Source organism: Leucopleurus acutus (assembly GCF_964270905.1).
Source record: "Leucopleurus acutus genome assembly, chromosome: 2".
NCBI classification, from domain to species: Eukaryota; Metazoa; Chordata; class Mammalia; order Artiodactyla; family Delphinidae; genus Leucopleurus; species Leucopleurus acutus.
In genome coordinates this window covers 179,717,078-179,738,864 of record NC_139143.1, presented here as the reverse complement: position 1 = coordinate 179,738,864, position 21,787 = coordinate 179,717,078, and the positions used below count along the sequence as shown (strand labels likewise).

The 21,787-nt window shown below is 51.8% G+C and overlaps 1 protein-coding gene across 1 annotated transcript in view; it reads left to right on the top strand.

Annotated features, from left to right (window-relative positions):
• The window catches only part of IGSF21 (immunoglobin superfamily member 21), a gene marked incomplete at both ends in the record, with an annotated part of 243,625 nt that extends 222,782 nt beyond the window's left edge, over positions 1-20,843 (top strand). Inside the window, 6 exons of the mRNA XM_082865087.1 lie at positions 7,000-7,115; positions 9,708-10,182; positions 18,929-19,014; positions 19,426-19,618; positions 20,037-20,075; positions 20,770-20,843. Of these exons, the coding sequence (XP_082721213.1) occupies positions 7,000-7,115; positions 9,708-10,182; positions 18,929-19,014; positions 19,426-19,618; positions 20,037-20,075; positions 20,770-20,843 (983 nt within the window). The remainder of the gene's footprint in view (positions 1-6,999; positions 7,116-9,707; positions 10,183-18,928; positions 19,015-19,425; positions 19,619-20,036; positions 20,076-20,769) is intronic.
• Positions 20,844-21,787: the final 944 nt, after the last annotated feature.

Here is a 21,787-nt window from a genome sequence, read left to right as displayed (position 1 = left end):
AAGGCTGCCTGGAAGAGGCAACAGTTAACAGCAGACCTGAAGGATGAAGCTGAATTAACCAACAGAAGGGCTAGTATGTCCGGGGCACAGAGGAGGTGAGCAAGGCGAGGAAGGAACCTGGGGCATTTCAGTGTGGCTGGAGCAGAGAAGTCTTCCTGGAAGAGATGCTGTTTTGAGTAGCATCTTAAAGAAGCAGAGAGAGACCGGTAGAGAGGATGGGAAAGACACAGAGATGTGGGACAGAAAAAAAGAAAGAAAGAAATTAAAATAGGAAGCATGGAGGAATATTTATATTCATGAACACTTTTATATTGAGGGTGGTTTTCTTTCTTTTTTTTGAATATGGTATAGTGACTAGTAGCTGATTGAAACAGAAGGCAGTCAATAGAGCAGGCATGCTGAGAGGAAAGAATGGATTTTTGCAAATAATGTAATTTTGAACTTGTCTTTTCCCTCCCCCACTCCTCCCCAAAATCTAATTGATTACCGCCCTTTGATAAATGACACCCAGAGCAGGAGTGTGCTAAGACCAATTTAGCACAAGGTACTCAAGGAAAAGGAGAGATTATCCCTTCCTCCAGACAGTGATCACCCCTGAGAGGAAGAAGAACTTCCCCTCTATGTCCCTCCCAGCCCAGGGAGAAGTGAGAGCAATTGAAGAGGTAATATAAATAATCCCTTTCTACTTCACCATCCTTGTAGAAGGTTTATGTCCATATTCTCACTTGCTTCTTCTCCCAAAATCTTGGAAGCTGAAAGTTTGGCAGGATATGTTTTATTGAACCCATTTTATAGATGGGAAGACTGATGTCCGTGTGGGTCAGTTGATTTGCCCAAGGTCCCATGGGATGTTGGTAACAGAGCCTGGGCTGGAACCTTGGCCTCACTCTATTTGAGCTGGTTCCCTGGGAGGAGTTGGGGGGAGCCTCATGGTGGGGAGAGAATTTAACTCCAGTAGATACAGTTAGACCCAGATCTGCTGGGGTTTATATCACAACAGGTTTGTGTCCCTGAATTGCAAAAGCCAAAGGATGATTTACAGAGCTAAGAGCCATCACATTATCTGCAAAGTGAGTTACGATGACCGAAACAAAGTTCTGCTTTCAAGAGAAAAACGCAATATTTCAGAGTTAATTTCATAAAACCGATCACCCAACCATTGCCTCACTGTGTCGATGTTAACAGTAGAGTCTAAAATAACTTTGATTCCTGCCCCCTCCTCAATGGACTGGAACAGAGGCGTGCTGTGCTGTGTGGCCGTGTCAGATGTGAAGCCGCTTTACCTTCCCAGATGCTGGACAAAATCAGTCGAAGAAAATTCTAGCAGCAATTCTCTCTGCTTAAGGCAAAGTCAAAAATAAACTGGGGGGCTTCCCTGGTGGCGCAGTGGTTAAGAATCCTCCTGCCAATGCAGGGGATGCGGGTTCGAGCCCTGGTCCGGGGGGATCCCACATGCCGCGGAGCAACTAAGCCCGTGTGCCACAACTACTGAGCCTGCCCTCTAGAGCCCGCAAGCCAGAACTACTGAGCCCACGTGCTGCAACTGCTGAAGCCCGTGCGCCTGGAGCCCGTGCTCCGCAACAAGAGAGGCCACCACAACGAGTAGCCCGCGCACCGCAGCGAAGAGTAGCCCCGTTTCGCCGCAACCAGAGAAAGCCAGCACACAGCAGCAGAGACCCAATGCAGCCAAAATTAAAAATAAATAAAAACTAAACTGGGAAGTCCACTGGCTTGACTTGGGGGCAGTGGATTCAGGGGAGTTCTATGGCAGTGGCCTCTGTTTGACCATGATGGTGAACTTGTAGAACTGAGGGGCTCTCCCTAATGCACAGGGCTGGGGTTACACAAGTACCGTGGTATATCCACAAGTGGTTTGTAAATTCTGAAGATCTGCCTTTGTCTGGGGTCTTACTGCTATGACTACTACTCTTTCTCCCTTGCCCAGGCCAAATATGCCTGCCCAGTGTCTCTGAGGAGGGTCCTTTCAGGTGCATGGTACCCACCCTTGCCCCAGGAGAGCATTGCACTAGCACGGACATCCCTGAAGACACACTCTCAGTGTCCATAAGAATGAGGCACTTATGTTGGGTGCATTGGGTACTGCTTCAGAAGAGTGGGGAGAAATTGGTGATCTAGGGGTCTTTGTTAATGATTCTTTGCCATTATATGCCACCTGGATCATAGCCAGGTGGCCTTGCTCTATACTGCTCATTCTGTAGCCCAGCTTTGAATTTGGGATTATTCTCATCCGGGACCTTTATACCCATGACTGCAGCTGGCCATCTGTCTTTGACTGGATACTGCTTCTGGGGCCACGGGATCTATTCCAGGCATAGAGTCATAAGGGGGCTTTGACCTTGGTCAGAGATTGTAGCAGGGATGGGGATGATGAGAATGGAGATGGGGTTGGGCTTGGAGGAGGGAGGGATGGAGACAGATATGAGGATTGAGTTGGGAATGGGGGTAGAGATGGAGTAGATTTAGGGATGGGGAAGGGAATAGAAGTGGGAATAGGAATGGAAAAGAGAATGGGGATGGAGGTGGAGAAGAAAAAAGATGGATGGAGATGGGAATGGAGGTGGGGATGGAGATGGGGATGGAGGTGGAGAAGAAAAAAAGTGGATGGAGATGGGGATGGAGGTGGGGATGGAGATGGGGATGGAGTTGGAAAAGGAAAAGGATGGAGATGGGGATGGATGTGGGGATACAGGTGAGAATGGGACTGGAAAAGGAGGGAGAGATGGAAGTAGAGAAGAAGATGGGCACGGGGAAGACTGAGAGTAAGGGAAGGTGCTAGACCACGAGCCTAAGAAGCAGCAGTTTGTGGGCGAAAGAGTGCTGTGCGTAGTCAACGGAAGGGAAGAGAGGAAGAAGGGGGAGAGGATGACGTGTGGAGTGAAGCATCCCGAGGCAGCCAAGGACTCCCGGGTGTAGACAGCTCCCTGACCACCCGCACTCAGAGCCCTCCGGCGGGCTACAGGAGGCGAGATGCAGAGTGACATGTTCCTAGGACGCAGCAACTGAGGAATACGTTGATGCAGAGTGTGGGAAACCTGGACTGTCCACGCCGATATTAGCAGCTCTGCCGTGTCCTGCTCCATACAACTGAAATCCGTTATTGTCTTATGAGCTTGACTAACTGTACATATTGCTAACACCTGCTCAGAAGTATAACGAGGGACAGGAACACAGTTCCCAATCAGGGTCTGTGTGGGTAGTGTGCGTGACTTGGGTGCAGAGCTCCAGAACGTACGTGTGTGTGTGTGTGTGTGTGTGTGTGTGTGTGTGTGTGTGTGCGCGTGTGTGTGTGTGTGTGTGTGTGTGTGTTGGGGGGAGCACTTGTGCTGTACAAAGAAGCCTGGTCAGGATTTGGAAGGCCTGGGTGCCAGTCCAGGCACTGCCACTGACTGATGGTGTGACTGTAGGCAAATCTCTCCCTCTCTCTGACCTCAGTTTGCTTACCTGTAAAATGGAAGGTCTAGACTGGCCCTCTCCAATAGAAATATATATTTATATATTTAATTGTAGGTTTTCTAAAGACCACATTAAGAAAAGGCTTTAAAAAGTGAAAATGAATTGGAATAATATATTTGTTAAATCCAGTGTATCCCATGTATTATTTCAGTAAGTAACCAATATAAAAATATTCATGGTATACTTAACACGCTTTTAAAAAATTGTCTTCCAGATTCAATGTGTATTTTACACTTACAGCACATATGAACTTGAAAAAGTCACATTTCAGATGCTTGAGAGCCACAGGGGGGCGGCTACTGTATTAGACAGTGCAGGTCCAGAGCATTTCTGGTCTCCTCACGAAACCGTGAATGCCTCAAAGGCAAAGACGATGATTTATTTTTCCAGAAAGTAGCAAAGAGCCTCAAAGAAAGAATGTTAATAAATCTGGCTGATAAATGCACCTGACATGCACTTTCAAAACACTTTCAGGTACTTTGTTATTGAATCCTCACAGGTACTCTATAATTCCAATTTGCAGATAAGGAAACTGAGGCACAGAGTGGCTACATAACTTGCCCAAGGTCACACAGCTGGCAAATGGCACAGCTTGGTCTTTAAACCCTGGGTAGTGTGACTTAGAGCCCATACTCTTCACCATCGTCCTATACTATCTCTTTCATAATAGTGAGATAAATAATATTAATTAAAATTGCTAAACTGTATTGCAGGCTTACTGTGTGCTAGGCATCTTGTAAGCATCATCTCATTTATTCCTCAAAGCAATCCTATAAGGAAGGTTCTAGGTGTCTAATTCCTGTTTGCTCAATGAAAGTAAGAAAGAAGAAATGAGGGGTTTTAAAGGTGCCCCCTGACTAGCCCTGAGCCTCTAGTACAAGGGTCCACAACCTCCAGGCCGTGGACTGGTACTGGTCCGCTGCCTGTTAAGACCTGGGCCGCACAGCAGGAGGTGAGCGGTGGGCAAGGGAGCGAAGCTTCATCTGTATTTACAGCTTCTCCCCATCGCTCGCATTACCGCTTGAACCATCCCCCCACCCCGTCCGAGGAAAAATTGGCTTCCACAAAACCGGTCCCTGCTGCCAAAATGGTTGGGGACAGCTGCCTAGGATTCTTGGAGGGTACACTTATCCCTACCCATAAGCCACCATGAGCAGTGACAGAGAATTATTCTAAGCTTTAATTGGCATGGTCCCTTGATCTTTGGGGCATCCGAGTTAAGTAGAGCCACCCACGGGAAGAGTTCCTCCAAGGATCTGGATTAAAGGTACCCATGAGAGTTGAGATGCGTCAGGTAAATGAGCATTCCCAGCAGCTAAAATGTGCACTCAGGGCTAAAGGTGCCGATAGGTACGAACTTCTTTCTTCTTTCCAAAGATGTCAGTGTTCCAGCTTAGTGTCGGTATTTGAGCCCTGGAGCCAGGGTGCTGGGGTTCCAATCCAAACTCTGTGAACCCCAGAAAGCCACTTCACCTCTTAAGTTTCCCCATCTGTAAAACGGGAATAAATAAACCATGTAGATGCATGGTGAGGATTAAATGAATTAACGCACGTGAAGGGCTTAGAACAGCTCCTGGCTCCTAACTGTTGGTCATTGTTTGTTCTTGCCGTGGGATCCAGGCTTTCAGTGAGTCCTAGAAAACTTAGATGGCAGACTGTGACTTGTGGATAATTGAAGTGTTCTGGTGTGTTTTTCCCCTCTCAGAATTCCTTACCCCACTTCCCATCTGTTTCCTACCACCTCACACTTAATTACAGTTCTCCATCTATTGTTCTCCCATTGTTTCCCGTTTGTTCTGCTTCCCTTGCGACAGCACGTGGCGGCTGCCTGAGTGAATGAATGGTTCATACCTGGCTTCGTTTCACTAGACCTTAAAATAGAGTTGCCAGGCGTCTGTCACCCCCGCCAGACTGTGAGCTTCTCGACGCGCTGTATCCGTTTCATCACTGGGTGCCTGTGGTGAGCACCTGGCACCATGCCCGCACCTAGTAGGTGTCAGGAAATGTTTGTCGGATTTAATTAAACTTAACTGGAGTGAAAACCCCTTGCAGGAAGGAAAGGCCCACTCCTCTTCATTTCCTCTGTGTCCCCCACTGCACTTGACCTAAGGCTACAAGAAGCCAGAACTGACAGCCTTTCCTAAGCAAAGTTGTAAGGTTCTGGCTCCTGTCCTGCTGATGACAAGGAAGTTGCGGAAATAATCTCAAGAATCATAAGACTAGTGAGTTCCTAGCACGTGCTAAGCCCTTTCATATCGATTAGCTGGTTCATCCTTCAAATGTGTCTGCCAAGGATTAATCCCACTTAGCAAATCGGGAAACTGAGGCTCACAGTTTTGGTAACTTGCCCAAGGACATGGAGGTGGCGGTGACCTCCCTGGGACTTGGACCCAGGAGTGCCCGATGGCTCCACATTTGACCTCTCAATAACCCACGGTGCCTGGGAACACCTGCTTTGGCAAACCAGCCAGTAGTGGGCGGTGAGGAGAGCAGAAAGGGAAGCTGGTGGGAAGCGGGACCAATCAAAATAAGCCAACTTTGGGGGGAAAATAAAAAGAAAGAGGGAAGACTCTTGGCTCTAAATATCTCTCAAAGTCATCTGCTTCTCCCGCTCTGCCCTCACCACGGTCTAAGCGACCCATCCCGCTGGCTTAAACAGCACTCTGTGTTTCCGGTCTCTTCAAAATGCAGCTCAGATCATATCTCTGCTGTTGCTTGAAGGCTTCTTCCTCCTGCTCTCAGGACAAAGAAGAAAAACTCACAGCCAGCGGTGGGCTGGCAAACCTGCTCTCTGGGGGCCTGGAGTGGGGACGGCGGAAGGAAACAAACAAGAAAGCCCTGATTTGCAGTGGTGGCTGATTTCCATGGCGTAAAGATGCCCATCTTGGCCTGCTTCGATCTAGCAGCAGTTTAAGAACTAGTTCACAAAATTCCCAGCAACGTCACAATCGGCTCTCAGGAGCTGGTAGGAACCAGCCACAGCACACCACTGCAAGCGGTGACCCACCAGCGGTGCCCTGCACATCTCCCCAGCCCCAGCAGGCACCGCATCCCCCCTCCTTGCCCTCCCACCACACAGCCTGCCTTCCATCCCCCCTGCCCTGAGCCAACTGTCACGAGGCCTTTGCACATGCTGTTCCCTCCACCTGCCACACTTGTCCTCTGCCTACTCTTGCGTCCTCAGGCACAGCACGGCGTCGCTTCCTCGGGCTTGAGCGGGTCCCTTTACATCCTGTTATACCTCCTGGTATCTGAGGCACTTAGCACAGTTGACCGTGTGATCACTTGATTCATGGCTGTCTTCCCCACCAGGCTGTAAGCCCCGTGAGGCAGGGCCTTGTCTGTATGCCCAGTAGGGATATCCTTCTCACTGTCGTTGCTGCCAGTGGCACCCCCTGGAATTGTGCAATATTTGTCCCCCACCCCAATGCCCAGTGTGGGACCTGGCCCATCCTAGGTAATCAGTGAACTCTTCCCGAACCTTTCAGTTAAGCGTTGGTCTTCCTGTGCTTCTCTTTTGAGTAGCTCCTCCCACCTCCATTGAGGTGGTGGCCGCTGACACACCAGCCCCCTTCAGCCGCTACCAAGCCCAGAACTTCACGCTGGTCTGCATCGTGTCGGGAGGGAAACCAGCGCCCACGGTGAGTACCTCTGGAGTCGTCCCTCCTCGTCCCTGCCGGGCCGCCCTCCTTCATGGCCCGTCCAGCTGCCCCTGTCACCACAGCGCTCACTCTGCAGAACGAAGGACAGAGGCCACAGCTTGCATAAATTAACTCTGCCCCGTCTGCCTTGGTTTGACCCTGTCCACTCATCTGACCTACCCAGGCGCCCATATGCCTCTGTTGCTCCCAGCCCCCTGGTGCTGAGAACCCCCGCTTCTCCTGGACCCTGAAATCCTTGAACTGCACAGTGAGGGTGGTCTTCAGGGGAGCCCAGCCTCAAGCACACCCCTACCCCAGTTATTGAACAGGATGGAGACAGATGAGGCCCGGAGAAGGCAAGGGATGTAGAGAGAGTCAGCCACTGTGTTCTTGACAGAGCTGGGACTCAAGGTCATGTCCTCCAGCTCCAAGTCCACTGGGGAGGGTAGGAAGGAGGGAGGAAAAGGGGGAGGTGGGAAGCGGGGAGGAGGGGGAAATCCCTGTTTGGGCCAACTCCTTATTAGCCCCGCCCTAAGCGCTTTGAGGCCTGTCAGTGCAGCTCACGAGTTACTGTCATGGCCGCTCTAAGGGGCGGGGTGGGGGGGGGGGAGGGGCTAGGATGGGAGAGCATGTCGGGGGCTGTCTTCTAGCCCCTAACGTCACATGCACCAAATGACCCTGAGCAAGGAGACCTGCCCTCTGCTCCTCAGGTTCTTTGAGGAGGCTTAGGGTGTGGGCAACATTATAGTTTTTCAGCATTTTTAGAAGCATCAGGACCTGTTTGGTCTGATTCAAATACACGGAAGCCCCATGTTGAAAACATTTAAAAGTGAAGGAAGGGCAAGTTGCCCTAACGGGTCCCTGAGGCACCTCTGTGGAACCCTGAGAGTTCCCTGAACCATATTGAGAACCTACGGGCTACGTGCTCCCAAGGCCAAGTTCAACCTTATATGATACTTTGAGTCTTGACCTTGTGAGTTTCACACATCACTAGGGGTGGGGCTGGAGCCTTGGGCAGGGGGATTAGAGCTCAAGGTGGGGAGGCAGGGGCTCTCCTCCTTCCAGACCCTTGACTGTCTCACAGGCAGGATCCAGTGGGGTGACCTTGGGACCGGGCCAGCCCCACCCCAGGACCAGCTGTCCAGGACAGGACAGGAGTGGAGAGAACCAAGACAGGGCAGTAAGCAGGTGCTCAGATGCACGGGGGGCAGTAGGCGGGGGTGCAGAGATGAGCCTTTGATGAGGCCCATCTCCCTCCACCTGCACCTTACAGTCCTGAGGACACAGACGAAAAAGCAGCTTCAGAGCCAGCAACTGGCGAGAGAAGAGCGTGGTCCCAAGTTTCCCTTTGGAGCCCGCAAAGACGTCTGCCCTCTCGAAAATGAGACAAGCTCGTCTCTTTCCCCAAAGAAAAACTCCTTTTCTGCAGGGCACAGAGAAAGTCTCCTCACCGCCCTGGGGCTGCAGGAAGACCCCTTCCTCCCCGAGCTGGCCATCTCCTGCCATTTAAGACACAGCAGTACAATATTCAAATATATATATGTAAAAAATATATATATATATCTGAAAGGTCCTCATCTCCCCACATTCCAGGCACCTTACGTTTGCCTGCGATATCAAAACTTGAAAGAATTCTTTGACATACATTACAAACCTGCTTTTGAAGCACTTTTCAAAAAAGAAAGAAAGAAAGAAAGAAAAACCCCAAAGCAGGCTATTATGTGCATAAGAGATTCTTCGTTGGAGCTGTAAACTCTGACAGACTCTGCGCACCCCACGTTTCATTCGCCCCCCCACCTGGTCCTCCCCCGCATCCTCCGGCTCCCTTTCCCCACTGGCACCAGCGTCCCCAGAGCTGCTTCCTGTCCTCCTCTCACCCTGTCTCCCATCGATTTATTTAAAAAAAATACACCCAATCCCCACAGGCCCCTGGCATATGTACCAAAATAAAAAGGCAGCAAATTAAATGAAATGCCGCCTCTCAAAACTCCAATTCCCTGTTGGCGGAGGAAGTGAGAATATGCGGCCTATTGCCTCATTCCGCACCTAGCGCCTTCCCACACGCACACCTGTTTCCTGTCTTCCTCTCCAAAACCTCCAGGATGTGCGCACACACACACAGATCCTTTCCTTCTCCTTCTGACATCTCACTTAATCTCTGGCGCTCTTCCACCTTCACTCTCACCCACCTGCTCTCCCCAGGTGGGCACGGACCACACCCTTGGAGCCCAGGGGGGCTGCCAGGGCCGTGTCCAGGGTGCTTTTTCCACGCACTGTTTCTAAGCGTCCAACAGCCTCATGAAGTAAGTGTTCTCATTCCCTTCATTGAAGTAGGTGTTCTCAGTAAGGAAACTGAGGCTCAAAGAGGCTCACCAGCTCAGCCTCTGCCGCCAGAGCCTGCATGTCCCCATTGAACCGAGCTGACTCAGAGCGCTTGGGGTGCTGGAGGGAGAGAGCGGTCCATCTGGAAGGCTACTAGGAGGAGGAGGCTCCTGAAGGATTGGACTCCTGTGGCCAGTTCCTCTGAGAGCCCACTGGGAGGTCCATGTCATTGGGGCAAAATCTTTTCCCACACCCTCCTTGCAATTTCAGGTTTATTTCAAACGAGATGGGGAGCCCATCGACGCAGTGCCCCTGTCAGAGCCGCCGGCTGCTAGCTCCGGCCCCCTCCAGGACAGCAGGCCCTTCCGCGGCCTGCTGCACCGTGACCTGGACGACACCAAGATGCAGAGGTCACTGTCCCTGCTGGACGCTGAGAGCCGGGGCGGGCATTCCTACACAGAGCGCCCCTCCCGCAGCCTGACCCCGGATCCCAGCATCCCCCTCCAGCCAACCACCGAGAACATCCCCGAGACGGTGGTGAGCCGCGAGTTCCCCCGCTGGGTCCATAGCTCCGAGCCCGTCTACTTCCTGAGCCACAGCCATACGCCGGGCAGTGACGGCACCGTGGAGGTGCGCGCCCTGCTCACCTGGACGCTCAACCCGCAGATCGACAACGAAGCCCTCTTCAGCTGTGAGGTCACGCACCCGGCACTGTCGATGCCCATGCAGGCAGAGGTCACGCTGGGTGAGGCTCGACGGAAGCCACTCTGCAGGGCCCCTGCAGAGATGGGCGGTGGGGAGCCTTGGAATAGGGCGGGCTGCCGGCCACCACGGAGATGGGAAGTTGGAGCGAGCCGGGGTCGGGGTTAGGCACGGAGGTCAGAGGCAGGCTATTTGGGAGGTTTGCTGAGCTGTGTTGGAGGACATAGGAAATTACAGGGAGGTCTGGGGAGTTTGGTCCAGCAGGATCAAGGATATGGAAGTCACAGAAGTTTTGCTAGATCAGTGTTAGAAACATGGGAGGTTTTCAAGATTGAAGATGGAACAGGACACTCCCAGGGAAGTTTGCTGGGTGAGTGAAGAAGACACAGGAGTTGGGACTCATAAGGGAGAGTTGCTGAGTCAGGTCAGGAAACGTCCAGGGAAGGATGGGAACATAGGAGGTGACAAAGGGGTTTTCTCGATTGAAATAAGAGACCCTTGAGTGCAGGGACAGTTACTAGGTAAGGATCATGAGTGTGGCAGGTCGGAAGCTTGTCGGATTAGGGTCAGGAAGACTGAAGGTAGTTTTGCCAGCTTGGGGTAGGGAACGTATAGGACGCGGGAGGATACTGCTCTCGCTTACACTTTTAAGTACAATGGAAACCCTGTCATCTGCAGGCATGTGGGACGTGGGCGCAACCAGGAAACTGGATACCCAGGGATAGCTCAGCCTGAGAATTCAATCCCCATCTGGGGCCTGCTTCCTCTTCCCACAGAGCACCAACTCTGTATGTCCCCAGAGCAGATCCTTGTTTCCCCTTGTACATCTCCTCCCAGCTGAGTAAAGGCAGGGAGACGGGACATGTGGAACCTTCTCTACTAGAAATATGAGGCTCTCAGAGCCAGGATTAGTATTGACTGGGGTGGGGTGGGGCGGGGAGCTGGGCACACTGACCCAGTGCTGGCCCTCTTTGCCCACAGCCCTCTGGACCTTGGTTTTCGGTACCCAGCAGCTGAACCCAGAGCCCAAGATGCCAGGGCTTGTCCCCTGCCTCTCCTGCAGTGGTGAAGAGCTGCATGGAAACATCTACAGCCCCTAACCGAGGCCCCTCATGACTGAGGACAGATAGCAATGACTGACGAGGGTTGAGACCCCAGCCTGTGCCTGGGGGTCCAAAGGCCGTCTCTGTTTGTAGCGAGTCCACCAGAAAACCCTGCACCAAACACCAAGAAAAGGATTTCATGTACATATAACACCTACTCTGTGCCAGGAACATATGCAAGGATTCTCTCATTCACTCCTCACAAGCAGTTTACCATGCAGTCCCATTTTACAGGTGGGCAAAACTGAGGCTCAGTTTGGTGGGGTCCCTTTCTCTGAGTCGCCAACTTGTAAGTAGCAGAGCTGGGATTTCCAGCCGGGTCTGTTGGTGCCTTCTCCAATTCCCCTATGCCAACCACTGAACTTACCAGCCCCAGGACTGGGCACCCTTGCTGGCTATGGGGTTAGTTGTCTGAAGTCTGATTAAAATGGCCCTTTGATTCCCACAGGCCACTTGCCCACACAGAAAATAATAATAAGGGCTAACATTTACTGAACACCTACTATATACCATGGACCGTTGCTTTTCTCATATGAACACAATTAGTAACCCAGTTACCCAATTGGTAATCCTCATGGTCACTCAATGAGGTCAGCGTTATTAGTATCCTCTATCACAGACGAGGCAACTGAGGTGCAGGGAGGTTAAGTAAGTTGCGCAAGGTAAGTGGGGGAGGGTTCAAAGGCAGGCAGTGTGGCCCCAGTGTCTTGCCCTTAGCCTCCACTCACTGTGCTGCCTCAGGGCATCTGTTGTCATGGTGCCTGCCCCCTGAGTACCATTTGCTCATCATGCCATAGAAACTTCACAAGCACCCCTTACGGCCAGGCCCTGTGCCAGGTGCTGGGATTATCCCCACACAGAGCCTGTCCAGATCCCTCTCTCAGCCTTCCCACCTTGCCAGAACTCCCGCCCCCAGTTCCTCTGAACCCTCCATTCTTCCCAGAGTTCCTTCTTGCATTTGAACCTCCCTGTCCCCAAGATACAGTCTGCTTCCAGGCTGGGAGGCAGAGCAGCCTCGACCCTTCAACGGAATGCCTTGCCCATGAAAGCCGCCCCCAGCCTCTCTTGCCCAAGGCTTGACTTCCCACGGGAGGGCTTCCCTGTCCCACCCCCACAGAGAATGAGAAAGACGAGACCAGACAAGGACTTCCGAGCAGCTGGAAAGGTGAGCTTGCAGTTCACATCTCCCAGTGATGGACGGGGTGCTGCCACTGGCTTGTTCCACCCCCTTCCCACCCCCTATCCCAAGCCATAGTAAAGCACTTGCCTGCCCTGTCCCAGATTCCAGATGGTTCCCTTGACCGGAGCCACCTGGTGTGCACCCCCAACCTCCATCATCAGAGCAAGAGAAAGGCCCACTCACAGGCAGTGGGCATGACAGATATGTGTGTGCCCACGGGGAACTGGGGGACACAGCAGGGCCACCCAGGCGAAGGGGCCAAATTGGGTGGGTGAGTGAAGAGACCCCCAGGCTGGCTTCCCGTCTTACCGCAGCTGCTGTCAGTTGGTGAGGTCTCAAGCCTCTTAGGTCTCTGAGCCTTGTTCTCTGACCTGCTGAGTGGGGGAATAATAGTAACCTCATAAATGTTTGGCACATGTGATGGCAGCCAGGCTGTATGCAAGATGCTTTTCTCCAAGATCTCCTTGCAGTGACCCTATCAGGCAGCGGAGAGACGCCATCATTATCCCCATTTTATAAGTAAGGGAACCCAAGCTTAGAGCAACTCTCCTCAGGTCACCCAGCCAGGTCTGACCCCAGAGCCCATGCTCCTAACCACTGAGCTCTACTGCCCATCCGGTGGGGCTGTGGTGAGGACCCATGGAGCCAGTGGGTGTAACCGGTGGAGAGTGGTGTGAACCAGAGGGGTCCTGAGTGAGTGCTTACCCTTCACACAATCAAGGCACCCTGTACTCTGGCCATGGGGGTGAGACAGAGGGCTGCATGAGATGACCCCGGGGCACAGAATCCAGTCATCTGGTCAGGACTTTAAAAGTTAGGCCAGCAAGGGTTCGGGCATGCCCCCCTGTGATGACCCTTTGCTTCTTCTGTTCCCGCGGCCAGGGATGCCCTCCCCAGCTCAGATGCCACTGCCCCTAAGAAGACAGACGCCTGGTGGTCCTAGAGCCCATCTCAGTAGATAGCAACTACATTCTTCCCATTGATCAAGCCAGAACCCTTGGAGTCACCCACTTTCCCCCTCTTCTCTCCTACCCAACAGCCAAGCCATCCTTAAGCCCTGGCAGCTCAACCTCAGAATATATCCCACATCTACCCTGTCTCATGGTTTCCTCTCCGACCACCCAATCTAAGCACCGGCAGTTCACACTGGATTATTACAGTAGCCCCAAAACTGGCCTTTCTGCTTCCACTTATGTGCATTTCTGTTCTCCACTCTGATTGATCTAAAATATAAATCCACATACACACCCACCGAAAACCCTCCAATGGTAGACAGATTGATAGAACAAAAAAAGAGCCCAGAAATAGACCCACATATAGTCAGTTGATTTTTGATAAAGGTCCCTAGGCTGTTCGATGGGAAAAGAGAATGCTTCTTAATACATGGCCCCAGAACTACTGGACACACTTAAGGAGGAAATGAACCTGACCTCTACCACACACACACACACACACACACACACACACACAAGAATTAACCTGAGATGAATCCCAGACCTCAATGTAAAACCCAGCATCATAAAACTTCTAGGGCAAAACACAGGAATATATCTTTGTGACACTGAGGTAGGCAAGGATTTCTTAAAGAGTCACAAAAAGCACTAAATGCAAATTTGAAAAGTGGTGAATTGGACTTAATCAAAATCCAAATCTTCTGCTCCTAAGAAGATACTTTTAAGAAAGTGAAATGTGGCGAAATGGAAAAGCAAACTACAAACTGAGAGAAAATACTCAGTACAGAGATATGATGAGGGATTTGTATCCAAAATATATAAGGAACTACTGCAGATCAATAATGATAACTCAGATTTTAAAGAGAGGATGTACAAGTGGCTAATCAGCATATAAAAAGATATACATCATTAGGGAAATGAAGACTAAAACCTCAGTAAGATACCATTTCACAACTACTAAAATGCCTAACATGGGAAAGACGGACAACACCAAATGTTGGCAAGGTCGTAGAACAATAAGAACCCTCATACAGGGCTGGGAGTATAAAACAGTACTACTGCTTTGGAAAACTAGTAGTTTCTTACAAAGATAAAAATACCCCTCCCTACTCTATGACCCTGCAATTTCACTCCTAAGTATCTACCCAAGAGAAATGAAAACATACGTCCACAAAGACCTGAATGCTCACAGCATCTTTACGCATAACAACAACAACTGTAAAAAACCCAAATGTCCGTAACTAGGAAAATGGATGAACAAATCTGTGATATATTCATATAATGAACCACTTCTCTTCAATACAGTTGAATGAACTCCTAATACACCAACAACATGGACAAAGCTCAGAGACATCGTGCTGAGTGAGAGTCATCAGGCAGAAGAGTACAGACTGCACGCTTCCATTTACATGAACTCCTAGAACAGGGAGCACACCTCTGAGGATAGAAAGTGGAACAGTGTTTACATATGGAGGGTGGAAATTGACTGGAAGGAGGCATCAGGGGACCTTTGGAGGGATGGGAATGTTCTCGAGTTTGGCTGGGATAGTGGTGACACAGATGTTCACATTTATGAAGATTTGTCAAATTGTGTTCTTAAGAACAGTGCCTTTCCCTTATGTGAGTTTCCTCACCATTTAAAAATATATGAAAGTCAGAACAAAACAGAATAATCCTCTAGCCCGCCATCACATCTAAAATTACATTCCCACGGTGCTCATCTTTCACACTCGTCTCTGTTACATCTGCTCCAGCCACAGGGTTCTCCTTACTCTTCCTTGAATATGCCCAGCTCAGACCCACCTCTGTGACTTGGCACTGTCCTTCCTTTCCACCTAGATTAATCTTACCCCAGGTATCCTCAATCCCTCCTTCATCAGATCTCTGCTCAAATCTTCTACTCAGAGGCTCCTTCCCCGAACACCCTATTTCAGCCTCCTCCTCCTGGCCCCATCAATTCCTTACTTCGCTTTCTGGCATTGCGTTTATCTCCACGTGCAAGTATATGATATACTTTCTTATTGCCTGGAGCTTCCACTAGAATTTAAGTTGCACGTGGGCAGGGTCTTTACCTGCCTTGTTCACATGGTACAGGGCTCAGCACAATCTGTAACGTATGACTTAATAAACACTTCCCTAATAATCAATTACTTAATACTTTTCTGGGTTGTTGTGAAGATTAAACAAGGCGTGCATACAAAGTGCTTAGCATAGTGACAGAGTAAGTACTCAGTAAATATAAGCTACTGTTGTTACTCATTATTGTATCCCCAACATTGCCCTGCATAGTGATCGACACAGATTAGGCATAAAGAACTAGATGGTTTGAGTAGATGAATGAATGGGTGTGTGAGTGGATTAGTAGGTTTATGGGTACGTATATGGATGTTACGGTGGAGGGATGAATAATATGATGGAATGATAGATGAATGGATAGAACAAATGCTTGGATGGATGGATGAATGATATGATGGAGGGATGAATAATATGATAGAGTGATGGATGGATGGATAGAATGAATGCTTGGTTGGATGGACGAATGGACGCATGGATGCGTGGATGGGTGAATAAGTGGGTGGATGAGTGGGTGAGTGGTTGTCTTAGTGAACACCTAGAATTCCTGTGGTGGGGCGCCTAGAGGAGCTTACCGTGAGATTTCACAAGGCTCTCCTTGCAGCAAAATGCTAAGGAGAGTAAAGAGAGCAGTTATATAATCGGGATTTTTTGTACGCCCCTGAACAGATGCACACCACTTCACATTTCCATCTCATATCTCTCCCCCATTGTCATTTTCAGAGCAACTCCTCTAATAGTAGGATAGCAGTCTATTCTCCCCATTTACAGGTAAGAAAATTGAGGCCCAACAAGTTGGATTGACTCATCCAAGTCACGTAACTGGAGAGTAGAAGACAGGCCTCAATCCTGGGTCTCCTGACTCCCACTCTTTCCATATGTCCAAGGGGTTGAGGGGAGGGAAGTCCCAGGGCCTGAGAACCTTCCTTCAGGTACCTTCAGTGATGTGTTCTAGGGGCAGGAGAGAGGGGCCAGGACTTGACCACCGGGAGCTGCTAGTGGGTGTCAGCACGTGGTGGAAGCGTGTGGGTGACAACAGCTGCCCCGGCTTACAGAAGCATCTGGATGCAGCAGTGAGGGCAGGAGTCAGAGGGGCTACCTGCCACCAAGGCTCTTGCCAGTCGGCAGCTGCCAGGATCGAGCTTGGAAGAGTGAGGGCAAAGCAGACCCCTTGCCTACCCACCCTCTGCCTCTCGGGGTCAGCTCCACACAGGAGCCTCTGGACCTGGCAGCTCAGGGCAGCGGGGGAGGGGTCTGGCTGCCCACGTGGAAGAAGGCATCCAGCTTTCCCCCTCCTCCACCCCGGGTTCCAAGCTTCGCTCTAAAGACCTGTGCAACTTCAGGTCCCGCCCCTGCCACTTCTTTGCTGTGTGACCTCGGGCAAGCCACTGCCCTCCTGGGAGCCAGTTTTACGGCCTGCAAAATGGGTTTCATGGCAACCTGCCTCGTAAACACCAAGATGGGTGAGACGGTCCTAGAATGACGTCTAGCACATGTCAGGCACCTGATAAATGTGAGTTCCCTCCCCTTGGAGCCAGGAGGCCCAGGCGCGGCCCGAAGGGGGTGGGCGGGGTCTTTAGGAACCCAGGCAGTTAGGAATCTGACCCAGGAGAGGAAGCTGTCTGCCCTGGTTCTCCTGCTCACGCTTCTCCGGGACAGGGATGCCCTTCCACGCCCCCTGCTGGCTGCAGCAGGACAGTGCCATCCCGGCAGGACGAGAAGAGGAGACTGAATGACGCAGGGCCAGAGCAGCCTATGCAGCGCTTCTCACCTGCAAGGGGACCTTGACAGCACTTGAATGTTGATTAAAAAGACGAGAAAGTTACTTGACTTCCCCAAGCCTTCATTGCCTTATGGGGACAATCTCGAGAGGTTGGAAGTGTAAATGAGGTCGTGCATAAAGCACGTCACAGAGCGCAAGGCACTTAGGATGTTCTGGACAAATGTTAGCCCTTAAACCCACCGTCTCCCGATATTCCTAACAACCCAGTGTGGTGGGTGGACAAGGCTTGCCTTGGCTGTTCCCACCCTGTGTTTGGGGAAAGCCAGGGGAAGTGACTGGTCCAGGGGCACACAGACTAGACTCCTTTCTTACGTGGGTGGACGCTGCTAGGAGAGTGGCACAGAGCATGGCACTCTGATCAAAACCCTATCGCTTCCCCCTGGCCCAGGAAGCTCTATGGGGTCTGGCCCAGTCCCCACCCCCATCACCCCTGACCTTCCACCTCAGCGCCATGTCCTGGCTGTTCCCTCCACCTGGAACCCTTTTCAGGAGCTTCATCTCAGCTGAAATGTCAGCTCGTTGGAAGAGACACTCAGACCATCACTCCCCACTTGTCCAATTCTCCACACAGTGCCATGGCTCTCCAGTAGTTTCTTATTCACGTACTTATTTGTGTGTCAAATGTCTCCCCAACTAAAGTGTAAGCTCTGTGTCGGCAGGCACGTGTCTCCATCACCACTGCGTCCCCAGCCCTGCCCCAAAGCCTGCCACACAGTTGGCTCAATGATTACTTGTTAAATGAATGAATGAGTGATGAATGGACCTGGCAGAAAGAAGCCTGGCGCAAACGTCATGGGACAAGAGAAACTGGCTCTGTGGGTGACCTTGGATAAGTCTCTTCGTTACCCCTGGGCCTGTTTCCCAATCTGAAACCTGAGAAATTGGACTCAGTGATCCCAGTGGCTCTTCCATCCCCGATATGCTCTGGTTCATAGGAGGGCAGCACCCTTGGGCATCTTGTCTCCCAAGTTCAGAGAAGTTAAGGGACTTGAAAGAAGTGATACAAGCAGGTGAGGAAGAGAGGCTGGAAGGGCACAGGCCAGGCCCAGGGAGGGAGATGGTTCCCCCCACATTTTGCCACCTTCCACTCACCTCCAACCCAGAGATTCCAGAAAAACCCCACGGGGCATATTAACCTGGTAGAAGGCTCTCTGGAGCAGGGGTAATGAGACCAGAAATTTCATCCTAGTTCTTCTTCACTGTGTGAACTTTGGCAAGTTACTTCCCCTCTCTGAGCCTCAGTTAATTCAGCTATACAATGGGGATGATAAAGGCAGGAGCGCACCTCACAAGGGTTTGGTGTAGGTGGGAGTGTGGGTGTTCTGAGCAGGGCTGGGCGCTGGAGCAGGGTTCTCCCTGTTATAGCAGCTGAGTCGTCTCCCAGGTGGCACTTCCCTTGGGATCCCTGACTCCACTGTGCCCTGGGCTTCTCCGATCTGACCCCTTGTTACACCGCTTTGTGCTGTCTTTTGACCCCACTGAGAGTGAACCCCACGAGGACAGGGATTGTGCTCTGTACCATTAAATCCCCAGGTCCCAGCGAGGGCTCGGGAAACGTGTATGAATGGATGCAGGCATGAATGAATGATCTGGATGGGGACTTTCTCTTCCGTTCCGCCAGCACCTCTTTTCTTTGCTTAGTCTCCTCTCCCCGCACACACACACACCTCTCTGACCTGGCCTTCCTCTCCCTGTAGTTGCCCCCAAAGGACCCCAAATCATGATGACGCCCAGCAGAGCCCGGGTCGGGGACACAGTGAGGATTCTGGTCCATGGATTTCAGGTCAGCCTCTCTCTGAGCATCTGCAAGGGTGGCGGGCGGTCATCAGGCGCCAACGGGGCATGAGCAACCCTGGCAGCACGCTCTAAGCCCCTCCCCTTGACCTCCAGCACGGCCAGCTGGTCTCAGTCCCCTAATCTGTGTCACAGCAGAATTGGCTTCCACGAGGAATGGCACGGGGTGCACGCGTGGATGTGCTCGCCCACCTGCAACTTAGAGCAGACGTGGCGCATGGATCTTGACATTCCTTCCAGCCCTAGAGTCCTTTCCTTCCTGGGGTCTGGGCAGCCAGTCCCAACCCATCCGATGAAAATGTGTTAATACCCACCCTGGCCAGGCCATGCCTCTGGCCCCTTCCTGCTCCGGCAGGATGGTTCCTCCTGTGACCCGACTCTCTCCTGCTCTGGCCAACAGAACGAAGTCTTCCCAGAGCCCATGTTCACGTGGACGCGGGTCGGGAGCCGCCTCCTGGACGGCAGCGCTGAGTTTGACGGGAAGGAGCTGGTGCTGGAGCGGGTTCCCGCTGAGCTCAACGGCTCCATGTACCGCTGCACGGCCCAGAACCCTCTGGGCTCCACCGACACACACACCCGGCTCATCGTGTTTGGTACGCTGCGCCCAACTAGCGGATCGGGAGGGCTACCCGGGGAGGCCCCTGGTTGGAGCTTTCCCAAGGAGGAGGGAGCAGTAGGGGCCCAAGTCCCATAAATTTGCCCTGAGAGGGTGCCCCACAGGGAAGCACTACAGTTCAGTGGTTAAAACCATAACAGCTTTGGAGCTAGAGAACCCTGGGTTCAAATCCCAGACCCACCACTTAGCAGCTGGGCAACGCTGGCCAAACTGTTTCCCCTCCCTCAGTTTTTCCATCTGTAGAATGGGGCTGATACCGCCCAGCCCGCAGAGGCCGTGTGGCTGCCCTGAGAGGGTGCACATGACACCGCACAGCGGGTGCTGGATGAGGGGCTTCCTTCGCCAAGTTCCAAATGCCATCCACGCTCTAGTTCTCTTTCTGTTCTTCCCAACAGAAAACCCAAATATCCCAAAAGGAACGGAGGACTCCAATGGTAAGTCTCCACTCTCAGAGCTTCTAGCTTAAAAGCTCTGGTCCCCCAAACGGCCCCTTTGTATGACCTTGCCCCTCCCTCATGCCGTAGGCACATAATTGACCTCTAGTTGGGCAGAGTCTGGGTCAAAGGTCAGGAGTGGGCACTAAAGCAATTAAGCATCCCTAAGCAGCTGGCAGGGAGTTCGAGGGACAAAGTCTCTCTCAGAGAGCTCGGCTGCCGTGGTCCCGAGAAGATGTGTCTAGCGTTGACCGTGGGGTTGTGATCCGGGGCCCTTGACCACTTCATAGGATGGTGGGGCCCTTTATACTGCCCTCCCTCAGCTGCCCCCGAGCTGGGCACCACCCCATGGGACACAGACACTCCCCCCAGGCCTGCCAGCCCTCCCTTTCCCACAGTGAGCCAATCTCACAGTTCATGATGGAGGCCCCCACGCCTAGTCCCCACTGCAGTATCCTGATGGCCACCGGGGAGCCTGACCTCCACCCAGCAGGCCTGGGACAGGGAAGAGGTCACGCACAATCAGGTGGGACAGATAGCAGAGCTAGGACTTGAACCCAGCCCATCCTAACACTGAAGTCCAGACTCTTGGCTGGGGCCCTTCAAAGCTCTGCGGTCCCCAGGCTCCACACACCTGTGCCCCCCAGAAAGCAAAGCGGGTGGGTCACAGGCCCTGACGCTGCTCCCTGCACAGGTTCCACGTCTGGCCCTGCTGGCATCCGGCTCACCTTGGTGCTCGCCCTGACAGTGGTCCTGGAGCTGACGTGAAGGCTCAACCCTGCTCCCTCCATCCCATCTGGCACTGACATCTCTGCAATTGGTTTTCATTTCTTTTCTAAACTACTTCCAGTCTTGTTCTTAGTCTCTTTCTGTCCATGTCTTGGCTTCTTTGGTCAGTTTAATTAAAACAGAACATTTTTCCCCACCTCAGTCTATGGCTCTGTATTCTTCCTGGTCTATAGCAGCAACTGGGCACCTCCGGACATGCAACCTCGGGACGGGCACTGAGGGGGATGATGAAGGACATGGAGGGCGTGCTCTTCCCTGGAGGAGGGGTGGAGGGGCAGCTCCTTGTTTCACACAAATCCAGTTGTGGGAAGTTGCCAGAGACTCTACTCAGGAAATTCAAGTTCCCTCAGGGCCAAGTGTAATAGTCAGCTCTTGCCACAATAATGCTGCATAACAAATGGACCCAAATCACAGTGGCAGGCAACAACAAGTATTTATGATTGTGTTTACGTTTAGGACAAAGTGGTTCAGCTGATATAGTCTGGACTCACTTGGGCAGCTCTGCTTCAGGCAACAGGTTATCTGGGCTGAATTCCAGCAGATGGGTTGGGCACAGGTCTCATCCATGGTTGTTTTTTCTGGGGCCTAGGCTAAAGGGGCTGTGGCTGTCTGACAGTTGATCCTCTTATGGTAGATCATCCTAGCTAAAGAAAAAAAACTCAAACCATGGAAGCGCAGTTAAGGCATCGGCCTATCATGTCCTTGAACACTCGTTTAGCCAAAGCAAGTCACATGGCCAAGGCCAACGTCAATCAAGGTCACATATAAGTCAATGGTAGAGGTTCCAGAATTTCCTGTTCAACTACTAGAAGATACCCCATGCCATTCAGCTATTGGAGGGAAGGGCTGAGAATGTCTGGAGATGGGTGGGGTTGGCATCTCTGAGGTGTGGCCAAAACCTGAGGGTCACCAAGGAGAGCCCT